This window comes from Lissotriton vulgaris, chromosome 6, assembly GCF_964263255.1.
Source record: "Lissotriton vulgaris chromosome 6, aLisVul1.2, whole genome shotgun sequence".
NCBI classification, from domain to species: domain Eukaryota; kingdom Metazoa; phylum Chordata; class Amphibia; order Caudata; family Salamandridae; genus Lissotriton; species Lissotriton vulgaris.
The window spans coordinates 928,860,312-928,880,983 of NC_141694.1; the positions used below are offsets into that span (position 1 = coordinate 928,860,312).

Below are 20,672 nucleotides of genomic sequence, written 5' to 3' on the forward strand. Positions count from 1 at the left end.
CAGCCCGTCGGTGTCAGCCCGTCCGTGTCAGCCCGTCCGTGTCAGTCCGTCCGTGTCAGTCGGTCGGTGTCAGTCAGTCATTGTCAGTCAGTCAGTGTCAGGCAGTCATTGTCAGTCAGTCAGTGTCAGGCAGTCAGTGTCAGGCCGTCGGTGTCAGTCCGTCGGTGTCAGTCCGTCGGTGTCAGTCCGTCGGTGTCAGTCCGTCGGTGTCAGTCCGTCGGTGTCAGTCCGTCGGTGTCAGTCCGTCGGTCAGTGTCAGTCAGTCGGTGTCAGTCAGTCAGTGTCAGTCAGTCTGACACTGACTGATACTGACTGACTGACACTGACTGACACTGACTGACTGACACTGACTGACTATGACGGACCGACACCGACGGACCGACACCTACGGACCGACACCTACGGACCGAGACCGACACCGACGGACCGACACCGACGGACCAACACCGACGGACCGACACCGACGGACCGACACCGACGGACCGACACCGACGGACCGACACTGACGGACCGACACTGACGGACCGACACTGACGGACCGACACTGACGGACCGACACTGACAGACCGACACTGACGGACCGACACTGACTGATACTGTCAGTGTCAGTCAATCCGTCAGTGTCAGTCCGTCAGTGTCAGTCCGTCAGTGTCAGTCCGTCAGTGTCAGGCAGTCCGTCAGTGTCAGGCAGTCCGTCAGTGTCAGGCAGTCCGTCAGTGTCAGGCAGTCCGTCAGTGTCAGGCAGTCCGTCAGTGTCAGGCAGTCCGTCAGTGTCAGGCAGTCCGTCAGTGTCAGGCAGTCCGTCAGTGTCAGGAAGTCCGTCAGTGTCAGGAAGTCCGTCAGTGTCAGGAAGTCCGTCAGTGTCAGGAAGTCCGTCAGTGTCAGGGTCAGTCAGTGTCAGGGTCAGTCAGGGTCAGTCAGGGTCAGGTAGTCAGTCAGTGTCAGGTAGTCAGTCAGTGTCAGGTAGTCCGTCAGTGTCAGGCAGTCCGTCAGTGTCAGGCAGTCCGTCAGTGTCAGGCAGTCCGTCAGTGTCAGGCAGGCAGTCAGTGTCAGGCAGGCAGTCAGTGTCAGGCAGGCAGTCAGTGTCAGGCAGTCAGTGTCAGGCAGTCAGTGTCAGGCAGTCAGTGTCAGGCAGTCAGTGTCAGGCAGTCAGTGTCAGGCCGTCAGTGTCAGGCCGTCAGTGTCAGGCCGTCAGTGTCAGGCCGTCGGTGTCAGGCCGTCGTTGTCAGTCCGTCGGTGTCAGTCCGTCAGTGTCAGCCCGTCGGTGTCAGCCCGTCGGTGTCAGCCCGTCCGTGTCAGCCCGTCCGTGTCAGTCCGTCCGTGTCAGTCGGTCAGTGTCAGTCAGTCAGTGTCAGTCAGTCAGTCGGTGTCAGTCAGTCAGTCGGTGTCAGTCAGTCATTGTCAGTCAGTCTGACACTGACTGATACTGACTGACTGACACCGACTGACTGACACCGACTGATACTTTCAGTGTCAGTCAGATTGACTGACACTGACAGTATCAGTCAGTGTCAGGCAGTCAGGGCCAGGCAGTCAGGGCCAGGCCGTCAGTGTCAGGCAGTCCGTCAGTGTCAGGCAGTCCGTCAGTGTCAGGCAGTCCGTCAGTGTCAGGCAGTCCGTCAGTGTCAGGCAGTCCGTCAGTGTCAGGCAGTCCGTCAGTGTCAGGAAGTCCGTCAGTGTCAGGAAGTCCGTCAGTGTCAGGAAGTCCGTCAGTGTCAGGGTCAGTCAGTGTCAGGGTCAGTCAGGGTCAGTCAGGGTCAGGTAGTCAGTCAGTGTCAGGTAGTCAGTCAGTGTCAGGTAGTCCGTCAGTGTCAGGCAGTCCGTCAGTGTCAGGCAGTCCGTCAGTGTCAGGCAGTCCGTCAGTGTCAGGCAGTCCGTCAGTGTCAGGCAGGCAGTCAGTGTCAGGCAGGCAGTCAGTGTCAGGCAGGCAGTCAGTGTCAGGCAGTCAGTGTCAGGCAGTCAGTGTCAGGCAGTCAGTGTCAGGCAGTCAGTGTCAGGCCGTCAGTGTCAGGCCGTCAGTGTCAGGCCGTCAGTGTCAGGCCGTCGGTGTCAGGCCGTCGTTGTCAGCCCGTCGGTGTCAGCCCGTCGGTGTCAGCCCGTCCGTGTCAGCCCGTCGGTGTCAGCCCGTCCGTGTCAGCCCGTCCGTGTCAGTCCGTCCGTGTCAGTCGGTCAGTGTCAGTCAGTCAGTGTCAGTCAGTCAGTCGGTGTCAGTCAGTCAGTCGGTGTCAGTCAGTCATTGTCAGTCAGTCTGACACTGACTGATACTGACTGACTGACACCGACTGACTGACACCGACTGATACTTTCAGTGTCAGTCAGATTGACTGACACTGACAGTATCAGTCAGTGTCAGGCAGTCAGGGCCAGGCAGTCAGGGCCAGGCAGTCAGGGCCAGGCCCTCCGTGTCAGGCCCTCCGTGTCAGGCCCTCCGTGTCAGGCCCTCCGTGTCAGGCCGTCAGTGTCAGGCCGTCAGTGTCAGGCCGTCAGTGTCAGGCCGTCAGTGTCAGGCCGTCAGTGTCAGGCCGTCAGTGTCAGGCCGTCAGTGTCTGATATAGCAACCGCTCTCCCTCCAAACTATGCCATTGCAAGCAGAGATAGAGAGGGTAAAGTAGGCGGGGGTATCGCTATTATCTTCTGCAGAGAACTCGTATGTAGCCTGGAGTCAGTCAATATCCCGGAATGTGAAGCGGCATCTTTTAAAATCACCCTAAACCCCAACTTCACGTTCTCCGGCCTTTTAATATATAGGCCCCCCGGGAATGCCAACACATGGGCGGCTAATCTGGCAAACCATATCACTCCATTTCATCTTGCCTCCAAAAACTTCACTCTAATTGGAGACTTAAATCTGCACCTCGACGACCCCACTAATAAGGCATGCACCAACCTACTGGATGACCTAGCAGCACTCAACATTAGACTACTTAATTCTGGGCCTACCCACAAGGCAGGACACCTGCTAGACCCCATTTTTTCTAACATTCCCGAACTGAAATGGCTAAACACCATTCCATTTGCTGGTCAGACCACCATCTTTTTCACTTCTGCCTAACACTACCAGCACCCCTTCAAACAAATACGGCCTGGCCTGCTTCCTCTATGAGAAATTGGAAGCTGCTTGATGCCGAAAAACTAAACCAAACTCTGGCCACTAAACCCCCTGCCCCAGCCCTTGATATGGAAAGTATTGCCAATGCAACACATTCATGGCTGGAAAATGCCGCAGACGGCTGTCTTCCTCCATCTCGGACAAAAAGGAACGTCCACCGCCCCCCAGCCCCCTGGTTTAACGAGCTTTTAAAAATCGAAAAATCAAAGTGCAACCCCTCGAAAGACAGTGGCGGAAAGACTATGCACACGAAAAAAAAATATCATAAAGCCAGATTTGAATACCACTCTGCGTGCATGAAAGCCCGAGCCCTTTATGTAGAGAATACCATCAACACAGCACCCAATAAGGCAAGAACACTCTTTAACACGGTTAAAGAAATTGCAGGAGCGCAAACGACCGCAACGGCCCGCCCTCTAAACAAAAAACAATGCCAAGATCTTGCCTTTTTTTTCACTGAAAAAATTGACAAAATCATCCTCGATATTAATTCAAACACCTCCGCTAACGGCTCACAAGAGGTCATCCCCTCTAGGTCGGCCGAAATAAACATCTTAGAACACTGGCCTCCTATAACCTTGGAATCACTTAGGTCCACCCTCAAGACCATTAAATCAGGTTCCCCTCGTGATCCATTACCCGTTAGTGTCTTGAAACAGATTGATGCCCCATCCCTGACTATTATCGCTGATACTTTAAACTATTCCCTCCAACTTTCCACAGTTCCTTCCCTCTGGAAACACGCTATGGTCAATCCACTTCTAAAAAAACCCACAGCCAACCCTGAAATACTAGCAAATTACCGACCCATATCTCTTCTCCCAGTCTTCTCAAAACTTCTGGAAAGACACATTCACTCTGCCCTCACTCTTTTCACTGAGGAAAATGCCCTCCTTCACCCGACACAGTCTGGTTTCAGAGCTGGTTTCTCCACTGAAACCGCCCTGCTGGGAGTAACCGAAATCATCAGGAAACTTCTAGATGAGGGTCAAACAGTCGCACTCATTCTGTTAGACTTGAGTGCGGCTTTTGACACCATCTCACACAACAAACTCCTGGCCACACTCAGGAGAAACGGTATCCGGGGTGCCGCACTACAATGGATAGAGTCCTTTCTGACACACAGGATGTTCCAGATCACATCCTCCCTCGCCTGTTCTGATACGCTCAGTGCCCCACATGGAGTACCACAGGGCTCCAACCAGAGCCCACTGTTTTTTAACCTCTATCTCAGACCCCTGGCTGATTTAGCAGATAGGTCAGGACTCACCCTCATGACCTATGCAGATGACTCTCAGATCATCTTTTCACTGTCAGAGTCCAACCCTCTAGCTCCATCCCTTCTCAGACACGGACTCCAAAATATCTTCAGCTGGATGTCCACCAACCAGCTGAAGTTAAACGGTGACAAAACTGAGATCCTCCTTCTGGGGTAAAATAAAGATCTATGGAACTCCTCCCACTGGCCTTCCGAATTAGGTAACCTCCCCACTCCTGCAACCCATGTAAGAAACCTGGGGGGTTACCATTGACAACGTCCTATCCATGAAACAACAGGCCAACAAAGTGGTAGGCCTCTGTTTCACCATTATGAAGTGGCTGAAAAAAATCCTATAGATGCTGCCCCCCGATACCCAAAAGACCGTAGTCAATGCACTTATAACATCTCGTCTTGACTACGGCAATATTCTATATCTGGGCTCAAATCAGGCAGTCATTAAACGGTTACAACTTGTCCAAAATTCAGCTGCAAGCCTCTTATGCAAAATCCCAAAAACGGCCAGTGTGTCGAAGCACCTGAATGACCTGCATTGGCTCAGGGTGGAAAACCGCATCAGGTTCAAAGCCCTGAGCTACATGTTCAGGATTAAATCCGGAACGGCACCAAAATACTTGCAATCACTAGCTACTCCCTACATCCCGGGTAGGAAGTTGCACTCCCAAACCGCAGCAAACTTTGTGGTTCCCAGGTTCAGACTGGCGAGAATGGGGCGAAGATCCTTCTCTGTCCTAGGGCCTGCTCACTGGAATACACTCCCCCCTCACATTCGCAAAGAGGAAAGCTATGCCAGGTTCAGGAAGAACATAAAGACCTGGCTTTTCCAGAAATAACTCTACTGACCAAGCTCATCCCATATTCCCTGCTCAGCAACATGTCGTTGGCGCCGGGAAACCCTTTTTGGCTAGCTGTGCGCCATATAAGTGTAAAAAATAGTCAGTCAGTGTCAGTCCGTCAGTCATTGTCAGTCAGTCAGTCATTGTCAGTCCGTCAGTCACTGTCAGTCCGTCAGTCATTGTCAGTCCGTCAGTCATTGTCAGTCCGTCAGTCACCGTCAGTCATTGTCAGTCCGTCAGTCAGTGTCAGTACGTCAGTCATTGTCCGTCAGTCAGTCAGTGTCAGTACGTCAGTCTGTGTCAGTACGTCAGTCATTGTCCGTCAGTCAGTCATTGTCCGTCCGTCATTGTCAGTCCGTCAGTCAGTCAGTGTCAGTCCGTCAGTCAGTCAGTGTCAGTCCGTCAGTCAGTCAGTGTCAGTCCGTCAGTCAGTGTCAGTCCGTCAGTCAGTGTCAGTCCGTCAGTCAGTGTCAGTCCGTCCGGCAGTCAGTGTCCGGCAGTCAGTGTCCGGCAGTCAGTGTCCGGCAGTCAGTGTCCGGCAGTCAGTGTCCGGCACTCAGTGTCCGGCACTCAGTGTCCGGCACTCAGTGTCCGGCACTCAGTGTCCGGGCAGTCAGTGTCCGGCAGTCAGTCGGTGGCAGTCAGTCGGTGGCAGTCAGTCGGTGGCAGTCAGTCAGTGTCAGTCAGTGTCAGGCAGCCAGTGTCAGGCAGCCAGTGTCAGGCAGTGTCAGTCAGTGTCAGTCAGTGTCAGAGTCAGTGTCAGAGTCAGTCAGTGTCAGTCAGGATGCAGTCCAACCGCACATGCAGGTTGTGGACTGGCTAGTAGAACGAATATATAAGTGTATCGGGATTACAGGACTGCCAAACGTCAGACTGTGACCAATGCTCCAGCCATTTACACAAGACTTGCGTGTTGGATGATGATATTGTGTGTATGAGCGACAAGAAGGAGCGGTCTAAGAAGTTATCTAGCACTGCATTGAAGTCGGATCCTAAGAGCCAGGGAACGTCCATCCACGAGACAGGACCCTGGATAAGTCGCTCAGGAAGGCGTCTACGTTAGGGGCATATATGAGTCCCAGTAAAACAGGATACCCATTTAGCTTGCCCTTAAGGAGTATGTATCGCCCGCCTGCATCTGTCACAGCCTCCTTTTCCTCCCAGGGGACCCCCGCCCTCACCCAAATCAATGCGCTTCTTGCCATGGAAGAGATGTTTGTGCTGTATACTCAACCTCTCCATCTATGCTGCTATCTGGCAGCTTCCAGCTGAGTCAGATGTGTCTCTTGCAGTAGGGCGATACCAGCAGCTCTTTGCTGCAAATATGCATATATGGAGTACTTACGTAAGGGGGAGTGAATCCCTCTCACATTCCAGGTGATAATGTTACCTTGCGTCATGTGGGTGATTTATGATTATCCGCATATCCACTCATGATTGCCTCAGGATACGAGAGTGAGGGGGGAAGCAGCCACTCATGAGCGAATGCCAAACCTGAACAGGGGACAAACCAATAAGTAACAACTAGGTCATGTAACCACATAAGAGCGAACTTCAATTGAGGTTGACCCAAACAGACTTGACAGAAACATGGCAACTAATTTTCAGCCAGGCAATGGAACTGCTAAGGGTGGTGCGTGTAATGGTGGTCTATCCAGCCTATCCCTCAGCTTGGCGACATTAATTGAAAGAAGGGGGACATCTCCATCAAGTGTGCGTGCTAGGTAAACTCATATGCAACTGTGCTGAGTCACGGACGCGGCGACTACTTGATAGAAGCCCAATTTATTGCACCCATGCATCACGAAGAAAGGTCAGTTATGCCGGGGTGTACTAAACAATAGTTTGAGGGGTGATATCTGAGGGGCGAGGCGACACCGAGCCCCCGGACCAGGCCAATGTGGAATCAACGTCATCACAGGACCTTGATCGTGACACCGTGGAGGGCGCTGGCGAATCTATGGTTTGAAGGGCAGCTGCCAACTGGAGGGCCTCTTGTTGTTCCGTCAGAACCGGTTCTGGATCTGGCGCCTTTACCGACAAAGTCGAGCTCCTCAACTCTCCTTTCCGTCGGACACACCTGTCTTGTCTGGATGGTGATCCGTTGTCAGGTGGTCTGGCTGATGTCACCAGGACAGCCCCTTCTAGCCAATCCCATGCATCTGATGGCATGTCAAAGAATTGAGTGGTGCTATCTATCACCACCCTAAGTCTGGCAGGGAACAGCAGGGAATATCGTAGGTCAAGCCCCCGCAATCGTTGCCTTACTGCCCCGTGGGAGGCACGTCTTTTCTGCACTTGGGCGGTGTAATCCGGAAAGAAGAGTACTGTTACGTTTTGTATTTTGGCCCCAGAGGTTTTCCAAATCCCTATCAATGTTGTATCTCTGTCTCTAAAGTTCAGGACTTTAAATAAAAAGGGCCAGTGGTTGGTTTGGGTGGCGGCCGGTGGGCTGGTACTCTATGGGCCCGCTTTACCACAAATTGAGGGGAAAGAACACTGGGCGGGAGCAGTTTCCTCAGCCACCTATCCATGTATTCTACTGGGTCTTTTCCCTCTGCCCCCTCCAGAAGGTCAACCACTCAAACATTATTGAGACAGACCGAACCTTTGCATCGTCAATCTTGTCCTCAAGGGTGCAGACACGATCCTGCTGATCTTGTAGGGTCACTGTGTGATTGCGAGCCTGAGACTGCAGGTCAGAGAGCGTGTGCTCAGCCATATGTATGCGCTCAGATAATTTTTGATGGTCGGCCTTCAAAAGCGTGAAGTCTGAGACCACCTTGTCGATCCTGGTCTCAAGGGAAGTACACGTCTGCATCAGTGTCGCACCAATCTTCTCAACAGAAGCCAGTACGTCAATTTTGGATGAGAGATCCAGCTGTTGTGAGTCTGCGGGACCCCCCACTCTGTCATCCCAGGGGTCCCCCCTGGGGAACAGTCGAGCGGAGGCAACCCATGGCCGAATACTGCGTGCTAGGCAACAAGGGGCAAGAGCTGTGATGTGCCCGGCCACACCGGTGAGTGAAAGTCTTGTGCAGGTTTCTCCACGTAGTGCCCCCTGGCCAATCCTAGTCAACAACCTGCAAAATATATTGCAAGGGAGATCGTCAACCACCCACCTCCTGGCTGCACCACCCAGCACCGCCGCTGCCGCTCTCCCTGACTCATGGGACTTAACACTGCCCTTCAACAAGATGAGTCTGGTCCACCGGGAGGTCAACACCCCGGCTAGGATGTCAGGCTTCCGGTGCCGATGAGCCACCCTCAAGCAGAGCTGGCCTGAGACCCTATACCTTGACACCTGAGGGCCATGACGATCCGGTTCTACACACACTTGGTTCTATGCACTTGGTTCTATGCCTGGTGGCCTCTGACTCCAGGTTGCTGTAGGACCCTACAGGTACCTCTCTCCAGGCTGTATGAAGATCAGCTCTGAAAGTCCCTGGAGTTCAGTCTCTGTGGGCCTCCATTCTTAGGGGCCACCGTGCTGGGTTCAATTGGACTGGTGGAGAGATCCCCAGGGTTGATGCCCCCCACTCTGTGGCCCAGGCAGGATCGGGCAGACCACTCTCCACCTACCCCTGGGGGGTCCGATTAGGCGTGGGGAGAATTGCAGCAGCAGCATCCGTGACTCGTGCCCCACTCGTGTTGCTCAGTTTGCGAGAAGAGCACCTGTGATCTGTAATACAGAGACTTGGTCACTCTTCAGGTTGGAGAAAGACATGGACAGAAGGGAGGCAGCCTAGGCCCGAACTGACGATCGTGCCGCTACCCTTGCGCTGCCTGGCAATATGCGGCTTCAGGCCATGCCCCAGAGAGTGTAATGCAAGGCCCCAGCCAGCCGCTTCACCACAGCGCCCCCCGCAGTGCTGCTCTGGTGCTGGGGAGGGGGGCCTAGGCCCAAACCACCTCCAGGCTTTCCCCAGTAGACAAGCTTGCCGCCTCAGATCTCCTGCGCCCGGCTCACCTCATCTGCAACTGCGCTCGGACCCTGCAAGCTGTCTGGCGCTCACGGTGTCCTTCTCCGAACTCTAAGGCGCTTCAGGTGGGTGGAGGCCCGGTCCCCTCACAGGTAACCGGCCGCTGCCTCAGGTCTAGTTATGAAAGTCACTGAGTCAGGCCACCTCTTACATCAGGTCTGGGCCGCTTAGGCCGCGGGGTCTCCACGCTCCAGTCCGCTGGTGGCGCCGATGTCCACAGCCCCCAGCCTTTCCCAGGGCCTCACTCTGCCCCCGGCGGCATCCCTGCTCGCTGCAGGCCACCGGGTCCTGTCTTCACTCCTTGTTTACAAGCTGCTCTCTCTGGCTGTCTCCCTCAGTAGCTCTGGGCCATCCGGGCTGCAGTCGCCTCGTAGCTAACACTGATCGTAGTGCCTGTATCCTAGACCCAGTATCGTTGCAGCCACGCTGGCCGGGTTGCGCGCTTCGATCCTCAGTAGGCCACGCCTCATGTATTGGAGGCATCAGGGCTTTCTCCCTGCCGCTGCAATCTCTCGAACTTTAGACAGCGCTCACTGCACTTTGTTGCACAAATTGAATAAGGCTTACAAAGGATGGCCACGATAATTGAGGGATAGGGCACGGAGCGATCTTAAAGTGCGTCCACCATCTTAGTGGGTTAACCACGCCCCCCAGTGACAAGGCTTCTCTCCATGCCCGCGCGGGCCAGATCACTCAACAGCACTGTGTCAATATCCCGGGCTGCCTGAGGCAACAGCCATGTATTATGGGAGTGGGCCCCACCCCCTTCCCCTCTCAAAACTGTCAGTGCGGGCTGACGCGCGGACCCTCTCCCAGCTTGCGCACCGCACGAACCTCTCAAGCCACTCTCCTGATACCCGAGTAGCTCCTGGAACTTACCTGAGCACCACTGCTTCCTAAACAGCAGCGGCAGAGAGAACGCAAGGATTGTGGCCACTACCCTGCCTGCTGCACACCTCAGTGCATGACAGAGTTGTAAACGTTTATAAAATTGGGAATGGTGGAGATTAAAGTCTGCCTGGTGTTCCAAGAATGACCGCATGTGGTAGCCCAGCCATACATTCATCAACCTAGAGATAACACTGAGTTCACAAATACTGAACCCATCCAGTCATGCTTCCTGTCCCAACCAACTACCTCTCCATTTGGAGGGGTTTGCAGGGTAATCCCCTTGTCCCACCCAATCTACCGGATCACCGACCTCCACCAGCCTCCACACCTGAAAGACCACACTGGAAAGCTCCAGCAAAGAGTGTGGAATCGGTGCACCATTGAGCATGTTCATAATGTCAACACTCCCCAGGAAAGCCAACTCAGTACGAAAAGCAGGATCCACCCAGCCCCCTTATATCCAATTGTTCAGGACCACAAATTGCAAGGCCCAGTAGTATAGCCATTTGTCTTCAGCTGCCAAGCCCCGTTAAATGTGGATTGGATGCACTACCCATACGCAATATGCAGGACCTGGTGAGCCTCTATGTAAGACCGCATTTTGGCTTGCACCTCAGTAAACCACCACATGAGGATCAAGCATGGAACGTTTTGCAGCATGTACAGGAAGAGAGGCTGCACCGTAATTTTTAGAAATGCCACACGGCCCAAGATATTGAGAGAGAGCAGTGCCCCCCCTTTCAAGAGCCTTCCACATCTTGACAACCAGTGGGACACGATTCAGGTTCCATATGCTGAGAGGTATCACGGAAATATATATGCCCAAGTACTGGAAGCATTTCTTGCGGAATGGTATCTGCGTCTGCCAGTTTGTTGCATCTACATCTCCAGTTAGGGAGATCAGGAGGGAATTGGCCAGTTTAGTCATAGGCCGAATGCTTGCCCATTTAGCTCAAGAATCTAGTGAAGTCGTGGCCCTGTATTCTCTTGGCAAGCCATACAAAGCAGGACATGTATGAGAGCTTCCATGTCCTCCACCATCGGAACCTCTACACCTGTGCGTCACATTTAGCCCACGGAGCTAAAGGATTCATGGCCAGGGCGAACAGAAGAGGGGACATTGGGCATCTCTGCCTAGTACTTAATTGTATTAGGAAAGCCTGCAATAGGACTCCATTGATAGGCACCAGAGCTCTAGAATTAGTATATAGGACTTGATAAAGGACACAAATCTAGGCCCGAAAAACATCCCAGAGAAATTCCCAATCTTGGGAATCGAAGCCCTTTTCAAAGTCTATAAGCAGCAGTGCACTTCTGGGCACTAGGCTATTAGTGAAGTCATTTCTGACTTGCTGGAGGCTGAAAGGAAGGTGATACCTTCCATCCTTCTGCATTGTGAGCTGAATAGGATCAAACTGGGGTGGGGCACACCAAGGACAAAAGGAAACCGTATCGCCCCTGGCCTGCATTGATATCTACCAGGCTCTCTCTGCTTCCTTGAAATAACTTTAAAAGGTATTAGGTACGTCATGTAATCTAATACATGTTTTTTGTGTGCCGATAAATGACATATCAGATACTTGTCAGAACCTCAGTATTATCACCTGAAACAAATACACACAAAACACCTTTACTCATTCAAAATAGCTCTTTCTTAAAAATACTGTCCAAGGGCGCCTCTCTCTTGGTTTTAAATCCTGTCACTTTAAAAGTTGAATTATCGCTTAATAAGTGGGAAAGATATATGTGACTTTAGAATAGATAAACGTACTTTAAAAAGTTGTTTTCATATTCCTTTGTGATCAAATCTAAATTATTAGCTGTTTTTGTAAAGCTCAAGAGGCTGCTTCAGAGCACTAATAAAAAGTAGACCAGGATCACAAACCTTTTGGATAGGAAACAGTTCTCATATCCCACAGTGCATGTTCTAATCTGTATCACACATGCTTTGTGAGATGCAGAACTATGAAGATAGCTTAGGTGTGCATAGTTTGTTAAAGTATTCTTTGCATTCTTTATGTATGTTCTATCGCATGTCAGGTATGACGGAATGTTCATAAATGCAGATATTATTTTCCAATGAAAGCTCATGCATCACCTCAAACATTGCTGGGGCTTTGCAGTGCCAGACAAAAAAAGATGTCTAGTTTACATATGAACAGGTTTATTGTACAATACTACATTTAGGGAGGTTTGTACCTCGACGTTGACTAGACAATAGACCTGTTCCCTTCCAAGTAAAGGGTGCATAGGTTTGTGACATTTCTTCCTCCGATGACACGATATCACTGCAGTGTCTAAGCTATTTTGTTAGCACTGGTTTCCCATTTTCCGGACACGACACACACCGTCTTGGCTATCCTCCACTGGCTCATGGGACTGAGGAACTGGGTTCGTTCTCAGTTGTCTTCAAGTGGGAATTGGGCCCATCGTTCGGAGCACCCTGTGGGCCACGCAAGGCAACCGACCCAGATGTAGACCCTACAACATAGCAGGGGCCGGACCAATATTTACTGATCATGGCTCCCAGTTCTCTCTGGTTTCCCCTTTATTCCCTGCATGGTCCCACGCTCTACAGGAAGCTCTGGGGAAGCATTAAACTCCCATCACCCAAGGAAGATCCACAGTTCCCTACGGGAAAGACCCAGCGCCCCACTATATATATAATTCAGCTCTCTCCGGCTTCCGATTAGGACGACATTGTTCTTACCTCGGCTAAGTACTGACATCTCCCGGAGTTCGGGACTTACATTTGGCCTGTACAGTGTATGTCAATGTAATGTTGGTCAACTCTCGTCACCTGACTTGCAGGAACTGAATAGCTTCGAACCGACATCTGAGAAAGCAATTCATTATTAAAGGACATTCGGTATTGTCACTGCTCCTTGGCTGGAGACAGGAAATTTCTACCGCAGGTCCCATTATTACATGAAAAACAGAACCACTGTTCATGTCAGTCATCCCTGTTGTCATCCCCAAGCAACTTCTCAGCGCAATCAACAACACACTCAATTCAATTCAATTCAATTCAATTCAACAACACACTCTAAAATGACTTAACACAGACAATCCTTGAGTATTTATCTTCCCTCTTCTCTCTCAGCAGTCCCCCTAAGACATTGCAAAGCCTCTTTATCTTCACTTCTCTCCCTCAACAGTCCTTTCAAGATACTGCACAGCCTCTTTATCTTCTGTCCCCGCTCTCAGCAGTCCCCCGATGATATTTACAGAGCCTATTTATCTTCCCTGCTGTCCCTCTGCAGTCCCACCAAGATATTACACAGGCTTTTTCTAACCCTTCCTGTCCCTTAGCAGCCCCACCATATTACACAGCCTCTTTATACCCCCTCCTCTCCCTCTGCAGTCTCCCCCAAGATATTGCACAGCCTCTTTATCTTCTGTCCTCTCTATCAGTAGTCCCACCAAGATATTACACAGCCTCTTTATCTCCCCCCTCCCTGAGCAGTCCAACCAAGATATTCCACAGCCTATTCAGCTCCCCTACAAGATATTGCAGCCTCTTTATCTCCCCCCCTCCCTCGGCAGTGCCACCAATATATTACCCAGCCTATTTAACTCATCTCCTCTCCCTCAGCAGCCCCCCAGATATTACACAGCCTCTTCATCTCCCCTCCTCTCCCTCAGCAGTCCCCCCAAGATATCACACAGTCTATTTATCCCCCCTCCTCTCCTTCAGCAGTCCCCCCAAGATATTACAGTATCTGTATCCCACCTCCTCTTCCTCAGCAGTCCCCCCAAGATATCACACAGTCTCTTTACCCCCCCTCTCCCTCGGCAGTCCCACCAAGATATTACAGTCTCTTTACCCCCCCCCCTCCCTCAGCAGTCCCCCCAAGATGTTACAGTCTTTTATATAACCCCTCCTCTCCCTCAGCAGTCCCACCAAGATATTACAGTCTCTTTATCCCCCCCTCTCCCTCAGCAGTCCCCCAAGATGTTACAGTCTCTGTATCCCCCTCCTCTCCCTCAGCAGTCCCCCCAAGATATCACACAGTCTCTTTATAACCCCTCCTCTCCCTCAGCTGTCCCACCAAGATATTACAGTCTCTTTATCCCCCCTCCTCTCCCTCAGCAGTCCCATCAAGATATTACAGTCTCTTTATCCCCCCTCCTCTCCCTCAGCAGTCCACCCAAGATATTACAGTCTCTTTATCCCCCCTCCTCTTCCTCAGCAGTCCCCCCAAGATATCACACAGTTTCTTTACCCCCCCTCTCCCTCGGCAGTCCCACCAAGATATTACAGTCTCTTTATCCCCCCCCTCCCTCAGCAGTCCCCCCAAGATGTTGCAGTCTTTTATATAACCCCTCCTCTCCCTCAGCTGTCCCACCAAGATATTACAGTCTCTGTATCCCCCCTCCTCTCCCTTAGCAGTCCCACCAAGATATTACAGTCTCTTTATCCCCCCTCCTCTCCCTCAGCAGTCCATCCAAGATATGACAGTCTCTTTATTCCCCCCCCACCCTCCTCTCCCTCAGCAGCCCCCCACCCAAGATATTAGTCTCTGTATCCCCCTCCTCTCCCTCAGCAGTCCCCCCAAGATATGACAGTCTCTTTATTCACCCCCACCCCTCCTCTCCCTCAGCACCCCCCCCCCAAGATATTACAGTCTCTGTATACCCCTCCTCTCCCTCAGCAGTCCCCCCAAGATATCACACAGTCTCTTTATCCCCACCTCCTCTCCCTCGGCAGTCCCCCCCAAGATATCACACAGTCTCTTTATCCCCACCTCCTCTCCCTCGGCAGTCCCCCCAAGATATCACAGTCTCTTTATCCCCCCCCCCCCCTTCTCCCTCAGCAGTCCCCCCCAAGATATTACAGTCTCTTCTGTATCCCCCCTCCTCTCCCTCAGTAGTCCTCCCCCCCCCCCCCCCAAGATATTACAGGCTCTGTATCCCACCTCCTCTCCCTCAGCAGTCCTACCAAGTATATTTAATATCGTTAAAAAGTAGATCAGCATTTAGTAAGTCTCCTTACGTCGTATTTCTTCACTAACTCGAACTTGGGACAGTCACGAGAGCGGCAGAAGCGGGGAGTTGTCCGATCGGCATCTGCAGAAGATCTTGTCCCAGAGGAAGAAGTAGCGCTGAGAAGCAGAAGCAAGGCACCCAGAACGCAGTACATTTTGTTTTCAGTCACAGCTAAATAGCACACAAACTTCAGACAAGTAGCAACAAGACGCCTGTTCTGTGCTGAATTTATAGGTTCCTTCCCTCCTCCTCCGATGGTTGTATAATCCGGGAAAGGGGGCTGCAACCTTCGTTGTGGCCCGCCCATTCAAAAGTGTGCGTTTATGAAACACTGTTGGGGGCGTGGGCTCCCTGCCAGATCGTGTAACATTTTACATAAGACCAGTCCTGTTGTTTCGAGGAAATAAGTAACCTGGAGGGCGTTCACTTCAGAGAAGTTTGGTGACAAACGTTGCTTGCTATTTAGTGTCGGGCATCAGAAGTGCCTTTGTGTCTGTCAAGGCTGAAAAGAAACCCATTTAAATCCAGGGATGTATTGCCCCTAAATTCCGGTGAGGGGTGGCGTGGGAGCGAGGGGAGGGGGGGGGGGGATTTAGAGGTGTGAGTGTCATGGTAGAGGCAGCCTTGAAGATTTTCCATTGACCTTATACTAAGTTATTTATTTATTTATTTATGCTTTTTTTTATATAGCGCGGACTTTACCCGAAGGTGTCCGAGCGCTTCACAATAGGAACAGAACTGATACATGAGAACATTACAAGTGAGCAAATTACAAACGCAAACGTTACATTACATGAGGCAAAAGTGACAATCGTGAGCCAACAAAATACAAGAGATAGCAAACGGTGCATTACAGGAGAAAAGAAAAAAAAGTGACATGAGTGCAGCTTACAAAAGCGTCAATAAATGGAGGACACTCAAAGACAAAAACAAACATTTCGTAGGCAATGGTGGCACTTGTTCAAGAATTGAAAGCAAACAAAATGTAAGAGGTAGCAAACGGTGTGATACAAGAGAAAAGTGACGTGTGCATGTTATAAACGAGTGCCAAACAAAGGAAGAAGGATAATACTGCAATAAATGGCAGACTCTCACACCACAAGAACACACTGGGAAGGCACTTCCATAGTCATGGAAAGAAGAATTTTCTATAATGGGAGGTCTTCCTTCAGGTAAAAGAGACGGCGGGAATTAAGTTTGGAAGTGTCTTTGAAGGAGGAGAACGTTGAGGTCAGTTTTGAAGGCCTGGGAGGAGGTGGTGGTCCGGAGCTGGGGCGGCACCGGCGTAGCTTGGAGGGGGGGGGGCGGACGGTCCGCCCCAGGCGGCACTATTTGGGGGCGGCAGCCGCGCGGCACTGTCAGCCTTTATCATTTATTTAGACACTTGCTGACACTACTGTCCGTGTCTCCAAATACATTATAAAAGCCGCCGCGTTAGGCCGCAGAAAGCACACCTACTTGTTAAGCGGGAACCCATGGTTCCCGTCCCAGGGCCGTCAATCTTGTTGCGCGCCAAAGCGCTACTAATGACGACCCTGGGCATACTTGGCCAGCCTTCGCGCTGAAATGTAGCACTCCAGCAATGATGCGTCATCACGCCTCAATTCAATTCAATTAATTAATTTATATAGCGCGCTACATACCCAGAGGGTCTCAAGGCGCTAGAAGAAGGGTGGGGGATTACTTGTCGAATATCCAGGTTTTAAGTTGCTTTCTGAATGCTAGGTGGTTCTGAGTGAGGCGAAGGTGAATGGGAAGTGAGTTCCAGGTTTTAGCCGCCAGGTAGGAGAAGGATCTTCCTCCCATGGTGGTTTTGTTGATACGGGGTACAGCAGCAAGGGCATGGTTGGAGGAGCGTAGCTGGCGGGAGGGGGTGTAGAAGGAAAGTCGTGTGTTGAGGCATTCGAGTCCAAGTTCGTAAAGTGCTTTGTGTGCGTGGGTTAGGAGGCGGACTGTTATCCTCTTATTGACGGGGAGCCAGTGAAGGTTTTTCAGGTGATCAGAAATGTGGTCGTTACGCGGGATGTCTAGTATGAGTCTGGCTGATGCGTTCTGGATGCGTTGGAGTTTTTTCTGAAGTTTTGCGGTGGTACCGGCGTAAAGGGTGTTTCCGTAGTCCAGGCGGCTTGTGACCAGTGCGTGGGTGACCGTTTTTCTAGTTTCGGTGGGGATCCAGCGAAATGTTTTTTTGAGCATGCGAAGAATGTTGAAGCAAGATGAGGAAATGGCGTTGACTTGTCTGGTCATCGAGAGTGAGGAGTCCAGAATGACGCCCAAGTTCCGTGCGTGGTCTGTCGGGATGGGTGCTTTTCCAAGGGACTCTGGCCACCAAGAGTCGTCCCAGGCAGAGGGGGAGGTACCTAAGATAAGGACTTTTGTTTTGTCGGAATTCAGTTTCAGACGGCTGTGCTTCATCCACTCGGCTACTTCTTTCATTCCTTCATGTAGGTTGTTTTTGGCGGTGTTAGGGTCTTTGGTGAGTGAGAGGATAAGTTGAGTGTCATCAGCGTAGGAGATGATGTTGAGGTTGTGTTGGCGTGCGATGGCCGCGAGGGGGCTCATGTATACGTTGAAGAGGGTGGGACTGAGCGAGGATCCTTGTGGCACGCCGCAAATGACTTCAGTGGCCTCTGACTTGAATGGTGGGAGGCGGACTCTCTGGGTTCTTCCGGTGAGGAACGAGGTGATCCAATCCAGTGCTTTTCCCTGGATTCCGATGTTTCTGAGGCGTTGTATCAGGGTGCTATGACAGACTGTTTCGAAGGCTGCGGAGAGGTCGAGGAGGATGAGGGCGACTGTGTCTCCATTGTCTAGTAGAGTACGAATGTCGTCTGTTGCTGCGATGAGTGTGGTCTCAGTGCTGTGTTTTGCTCGGAAGCCGGACTCGTGAGCGCGGCTGCGCAGCCCTCAGCACGACTATCACTGGAGGCGAGCGGTAAACAGAAACTTGCACCCTTGCAGCCTGGAGGGTAAATGTTATGAGGCGGTCGGCAATCCCGAATTCGATGGCAGGACGGAGGCTCCGATTATGCTTTCTCTATTTCTTTACTGGGAAAAACAGCAGCCAATCAGTACACAGTAAAGAAGAAACTACAATACCCATGAGTACTCAGATAGTATAAATAGGGTCACAGAGGTCATAACTTCCTCTTTCTTTGCTGCTTCGCAGCCAGTTAAGTGCATTTAATATTGTTACTCACTTGATTGTACTGCTTTATTGTGTGCTTGCCGCCGCTTTGTGCGCATATTTGGCTCTCATTAGCGCTCGCTTGCTTCTTCTTTGCAGCGCGTTAGTTGTTTAGTTTACTGCGGTCTTCCGCGGCTGTGTTCGTTCGGCTTCGGCCTCGGTTTTGAGAGCGTGTGTATTTCGCCTCTCTTCTGGACGCGCGGTGTTGCGTCCTTTCTTTTAGTGGAGCGAGAGGTTTACGGAGGCTGGAAGGACGCGCGTGTGTCGCGCGTCCCTCCTATCGGCTGGCTGCTGTTCGCGCATGCCCGTCAGCGTTTGTTTTGGTGACGACGCGCATTTCTGTGGCGCTCGTCATTCTTGAGGCATTCTTGGAATTTCTGTTTGCCGTGCCCTGTCTGCCTGCCGCTTGAGCCCTGTTACGCCCCTCTTTGAATACTTTAACTGCAGGGGTTGTAAAATTGTTGCATAGGCTCTGCCTAGAGTGGTTAAATTGTTTTTTGGTGCAAGCCCTCCCTCCACTTTATATATTTTGTATCCTGCTTGTCAGGTTGACTTTCTGGCTTGCATTAGGGGTTCCACTCCCCCAAATTTGGGCTTTGGCCTTTCAAAACCTTTGGACTTCGTTCCTTTGATTCAGTGGGCACTGTTGTACTTTTTGGTCGCTATGGCTGACTATTATGATGATGAGGAGTACGACTACTACAATGAGGAGGAACCATCTGCTTCCATGGATGACTTCATGGGTCAAGCCTTGTTTCAGGCGATTGCGCCATTGAAGAAACATTTGTCCGACTATGCTGCCCAACAGGGCTGGCTGCCTCCTTCCTCTGGGCGCAGTGGTAAGTCGCCTAAGAACCCACATCGTTCGGACTTTGTTAAGTTGGCAAAGTCTTTGTCTTCAGCGCCAAGGGCTAAGAAACGTTCTGCTCCTCCACGTGACTCTCCTTCTTCGGCTTCTGATGACGGTTCGTCTTCTACATCTTCTTCTGACACTGTGAAGCCGCCTCCTTCCAAAAAGGTTAGGAAGGAGCATTTTGTGGACACACATTCCACTCCTCAAGTTCTGACTTTTGACCCTGCTGATATAGTGCACCCGAATTCTTCGTCTTGGCTGCCCTCTCCTGAGGTAGCCGAATATGTTCAGGATCATATTCGCACACCTTTTGAGAAGGAGGTGCGGGCGCGCTTTCGCTCTGAGTGCCCCCGTCCAGATCTGTCTAACAAGTTAGCTCTTACTCCTGAAGTGGATCCAACGATGATAACCTACATGAAGAAATATGCCAAGGATCCTACTAAGGGTTTGGATCGTTCTTGGCGTTCCTGTCAGGATAAACTCTTAGATTTGTTGGGGCCTCTCACTAAGATCCTAGATTTGGCCTATCGCGCCAAGGAATCCGGGGCATTGATTGACCCAGACGAGCTGGTTGGGTGGTCCCAACGCGCCGTTTGCATTCTTGGCAATGCTAATTGCGCACTTTCTTCAGAACGCCGCCGTTCTATCCTCATGAAGCTGGACCCCAGGTTGACCGATCTGGCTTCCTCTGAATCTGGTCCCCAAGCTCAAGGCTTACTTTTCGGTGCTCCTTTCCTGAAAGAGTTGACGAAGTTCGTTTCCACCTTCAGTGGACTGGATAAAGCCCAAGCCAATCTCCGTAGAGCTTTTCGTCCACTTTTTGGAAGGGCCGGTCGAAGGGTACGTTCGTCCGGCCGTGGAGCTGAGCAGGCCTCATAGCGAGGCAATAAGTCTCAGCGTGGAAACCAGACCTACTCCAGCAACAAGTCTTCTTTCTATCCCTCCAAGAAGGGTCAAGGAAATTACGGAAAAGGTGGTTACAACGGTAACCAGGGAGGACGTCCAGATTCCGCCTCAGGTGAGCTTGATTCTCGCTTCAGATGTGGTTTTGGGGGACAGGATTCAGTCTTTTCTCCACAATTGGCAATTGATCTCCACCGATGCCTGGGTGCTGGAAACGGTGCAGGGGTTCAAGATAGAGTTTTACTCTCGCCCTCTCCAGCAACTTCGGCCGCCCCTCTTGTTTTTTCCCTACAAGATCAAGAGGTTATCTCCGCAGAGATCGCTTCTCTTCTGTCGAAAGGGGCCATTGTGCCCACGATTCCTCATCCCAGAGGTTTCGTCAGCAATGTTTTTCTCGTACAGAAAAAAGGGGGCGGGTCTCGTTTGGTCCTCAATCTAAAGGATTTCAATGGCGGGGTAGTCTACCGTCATTTCAAGATGGAGGGCATCCATCTTCTGCGAGACTTGCTGCAAGAGGGCGACGGAATGGTTCGTGTAGATCTCAAAGATGCTTATCTCTCAGTGCCAATTTTTGCCCCTCATCATCGCTACCTTCAATTTCAATGGATGGGAACTTGGTACGAGTACAAGGTTCTTCCTTTC

General features: G+C 51.4%; 1 protein-coding gene across 1 annotated transcript in view; it reads right to left on the reverse strand.

The window, feature by feature from the left end:
- LOC147708214 (heme-binding protein 2-like) overlaps positions 1–15,360 on the reverse strand; it is a 57,350-nt gene extending 41,990 nt beyond the window's left edge. The window contains exon 1 of the mRNA XM_086926911.1: positions 15,095–15,360. Within this exon, the coding sequence (XP_086783037.1) occupies positions 15,095–15,241 (147 nt within the window). The 5' untranslated portion in view covers positions 15,242–15,360. The remainder of the gene's footprint in view (positions 1–15,094) is intronic.
- Between the last annotated feature and the right edge of the window lie 5,312 nt (positions 15,361–20,672).